Below are 3,517 nucleotides of genomic sequence, written 5' to 3' on the forward strand. Positions count from 1 at the left end.
CTTCACCTAATTGATCTGTTAGCAAAAGGTTACCAGATATATACTGTGAAACAGAGAAGGTTAAATAAAACAATAGGTAAATAAGAATATCTTGCCTTGCTTCTTCCTAGCTAACAGGCCTTCAGCACATGGGCTTTAGTAGGCTAGGATTGATGTATTCAGGCCTTATCCCGCGAAGGAAAAATGGGAATATCCCGTATAAAAACAGGAAAATAACAAAACGGACGAAAAAAGCTCAAACCGTTTTCGGTACCGTTTTCACCAGACCTATACCGTTTTCGTCCCGTTTTCGAATAAGATCTGAAAATACGAAAACGATCGGGAAAAAACGAGATACGGCACCAGAACAGGACGGGATTTTTCCGTTCCGTTTTCATCCCTATCTAAACCCCCTTTACAATTTTTGGATATGGAAGCGGAAGAAAACAACCCTTTAAGGAGAAAGATGAAGGAGAGCTCTTACTTTTTTGTTCTGGATCCACCACTGGCCCGAGCCATTTTGTGCGATCTGCGAGTAAACGCTGAAATTTAACCCGATCAAGCCCAAATAACAAAGCTGCAAATTTCTGTTGCTTGTGACAGTTTTAGCAGATGCCAGATGCTCATGTCATTGCTTGGTTGGCTGTGAATGGAAGCTGCGCTTGCAGAGCTTTTACTGCATGTTCCTTGTCTAATTCCGGAGTGCATGCAGGAGGCGCCTGAGCGGCCGCTGCACCCGCCACTTCTCCAGGATCTTCATCCCCAACTGCTTCAAACCAACCAAAGAGCGATATATAAATAAACAGCTGCTACCCCTGTGGTCCTTGACCTCCTGCTGATCACACCCGGATCAACTCCTATCAACATTTGGTAAATCTCAGAACCCCTTCTCATGATCTCTTCTTGGCTGTTGCATTTCTCGGATGCTGGGTCTTTATGGCCCCAAGTATCAATTGTATGGGTGTTTAGTATTCTTGTACATAGCTTGTTCAGTGCAGGTAAACTTATGCTGCATGTTCCTTTCTTTTTTGTTGTTGTAGGAGCATGGCTGGAGAGAAGCCAAGCCATCCACGGCTGAACGGGCGGATCCTGTCGTCCCTCTCAAAGCGGTCGGTCGCCGCACATTCCTGGCATGACCTTGAGATAGGTAAATACATGTGTCTGCATTTCGGTATGTTTCTGAAGGTTTATGCAAGCTCTAATGCTACAAATTCTCCAAAATGCTAGGACCCGGAGCCCCTCAGGTTTTCAATTGTGTAAGCATCGTATCCTGTTCTCTTGTCATCCTGGGTGAAGTAAAGCATGCACATTACTTTCAGATGCATTAAAAGTTAAAAAGACCTTCCATGCTTGCAGGTTGTTGAGATCACAAAGGGGAGTAAAGTGAAGTATGAGCTTGACAAGAAGACTGGACTTATCAAGGTGCACATTCTCCGTTGAAATTTAATCTTCCCGATGCACTATTTTAACTAGGAAAGAGAAAATCTGATCATTTTCTATGACGCAAATGAGATCTCTTTTTTCCCAAGAACATGGTGCAATTGATAATTTGACAGTTGTATCATAGGTTGACAGGGTGCTGTACTCATCAGTGGTCTATCCGCACAACTATGGTTTCATACCACGCACACTTTGTGAGGATGGAGATCCAATGGATGTGCTGGTGTTGATGCAGGTCAGCATGGCTTACTGCTGTTTGCTTCGTCGAATCCATTTAGCGATGTGGGCTATGTTTGAGCTTCTGAGGATATCCTCTAACTCGTTTACAACTGAACAGGAACCGGTGATACCTGGTTGCTTTCTTCGGGCTAGGGCCATTGGCCTTATGCCTATGATTGATCAGGCATGATACATTCTACTAATTTTGCTTGCAAACTTCTCCATCTCACGTTATTTTGGCTTAATGGTGTATTTGCTTATATGCATCGACTAGGGTGAGAAAGATGATAAGATAATTGCAGTTTGTGTTGACGATCCTGAGTACCGTCACTTAACCGATCTCAAGGAGCTGTCTCCCCACCGCCTCAATGAAATCCGTCGCTTCTTTGAAGACTGTACATTCTATTTCTTCCCAAATTTGTCTGATTTACTAATCATAGTACCGCAACATTGGTCCTGAAGCGCTGAAGTTTCTTTGACGTGTCGTGTCTGCAGACAAGAAGAACGAGAACAAGGAAGTTGCTGTGAATGACTTCTTGCCACCAATCACTGCCATGGAGGCCATTCAGCACTCGATGTGAGTTTTCCCTGAAATAGCTCATAAGGACACGTCTTCTTGTTATTCAGTCAGAAACTGGTGATGCAAATGCATCGGCAACTATGCATGCCACAACATGATGATGAGATCTGAAACCTTCAATTGTCTGATTTCATTTTCTATCTACTTTTGTCAAAGCTATTCACATTTCTTGTAATACAAAAGGCTAGCATTCTTCCTGGTCTGAATTCACAAAGGATATCCTGTAATTGGAGCTGATAAAAAGAACTGTATCATTTATCTCCAAAATATGATTTTATTTAAAGCACCCCATTCTATTTTTAACCTATGTACCGTTGCTTCAGGGACCTATACGCTGAATATATCCTGCAGAGTTTGAGGCGCTAGACGTCATTTCCAGATGGAACAATCCCTCTCCTGGTATTGGGGGAAAAGAAGCAATAAACAGTCTCCTGGTCTTTGTTTCAGGAGCCATTTTTGCAGTATATATATTTGAGGGATAATGTTATTGTTCTGAACATCGTTGCAGAATATATATCTGAATCAAGGGATATTGTTATATTATTCATCTTTTGTGGAATATATGAATCAAGGGATAATGATATGAATTTGCAGTCCTAGTTTCAAAGTTGAGAAATTTTCCAGTACTAGACAATCTAGCTACTAAGGATATCTTATTTGCATTGTTTCCTTTTGATGAGCAATGTATTAAGAGGTGCACAAAGTTTATTTAACAAAATTCTGGGTTATTTGTTTTCTTCGAACCAAATTCAAGTAGAACCAGATGCTGACGAGCTTTCAACTTCATAAGGTCCTTCATTCACTTAGCTGTCCCCAGGTCAATATTTCAAAAGCATTGCCAGTGGTAGATCATAAACATAAATTGCAAGAGAATAACATACGGTAACTTTCTATCCAATACGAAGCACAAGCGGTGCCACATTTGCAAATATATGAGAACCGAGCGTTAGCTCAGTTGGTTGAGCCCTGCATAGAGTTAGGGACTAGCCAGCCAAGGGTTCGAGCCCTAGTCCTCATGCCTCCTCATAAGGCTGAGGCGTATTCTATTCCCTGCGCACTATACATTTGCAAATATATAAATTTTGATTCAACATTCTTCCACGTAGTAAATGTTGAAGTGGGTGTGTGTGAGACATACCCATGATCTGAACTCGACCTTAAAGGGTTAACTAACACCCTACTGAAAATAATAAACAAGTCATCAGTAACGCAGGCACCCCATGCTTCAGGTTCAAGTTGTTGATTGTTCCACAGAAAATAGTTTTATTATGAAACTCACATCATGTTAGTTCCCTATAG

The 3,517-nt window shown here is 41.6% G+C and overlaps 1 protein-coding gene across 1 annotated transcript; it reads left to right on the forward strand.

The window, feature by feature from the left end:
* Positions 1-405: 405 nt before the first annotated feature.
* On the forward strand, positions 406-2,811 carry LOC133903519 (soluble inorganic pyrophosphatase 1). Its single transcript, XM_062344933.1, has 9 exons — positions 406-849; positions 1,020-1,126; positions 1,207-1,235; positions 1,336-1,401; positions 1,547-1,654; positions 1,757-1,822; positions 1,913-2,033; positions 2,134-2,215; positions 2,542-2,811. Exons 2-9 carry the CDS (start codon positions 1,024-1,026, stop codon positions 2,582-2,584), a joined length of 618 nt encoding a protein of 205 aa, XP_062200917.1. The 5' UTR covers positions 406-849; positions 1,020-1,023; the 3' UTR covers positions 2,585-2,811.
* Positions 2,812-3,517: the final 706 nt, after the last annotated feature.

This window comes from Phragmites australis, chromosome 21 (genome assembly GCF_958298935.1).
Source record: "Phragmites australis chromosome 21, lpPhrAust1.1, whole genome shotgun sequence".
Taxonomy (NCBI): domain Eukaryota; kingdom Viridiplantae; phylum Streptophyta; class Magnoliopsida; order Poales; family Poaceae; genus Phragmites; species Phragmites australis.

Coding starts and splice junctions, on each gene's coding strand:
- LOC133903519 (XM_062344933.1), top strand. CDS start 1,024: ATGGCTGGAGAGAAGCCAAGCCATCCACGGCTGAACGGGCGGATCCTG. Junction 1,402..1,546: donor AGAAGACTGGACTTATCAAG/GTGCACATTCTC, acceptor GTTGTATCATAG/GTTGACAGGGTGCTGTACTC. Junction 2,034..2,133: donor CCGTCGCTTCTTTGAAGACT/GTACATTCTATT, acceptor TCGTGTCTGCAG/ACAAGAAGAACGAGAACAAG.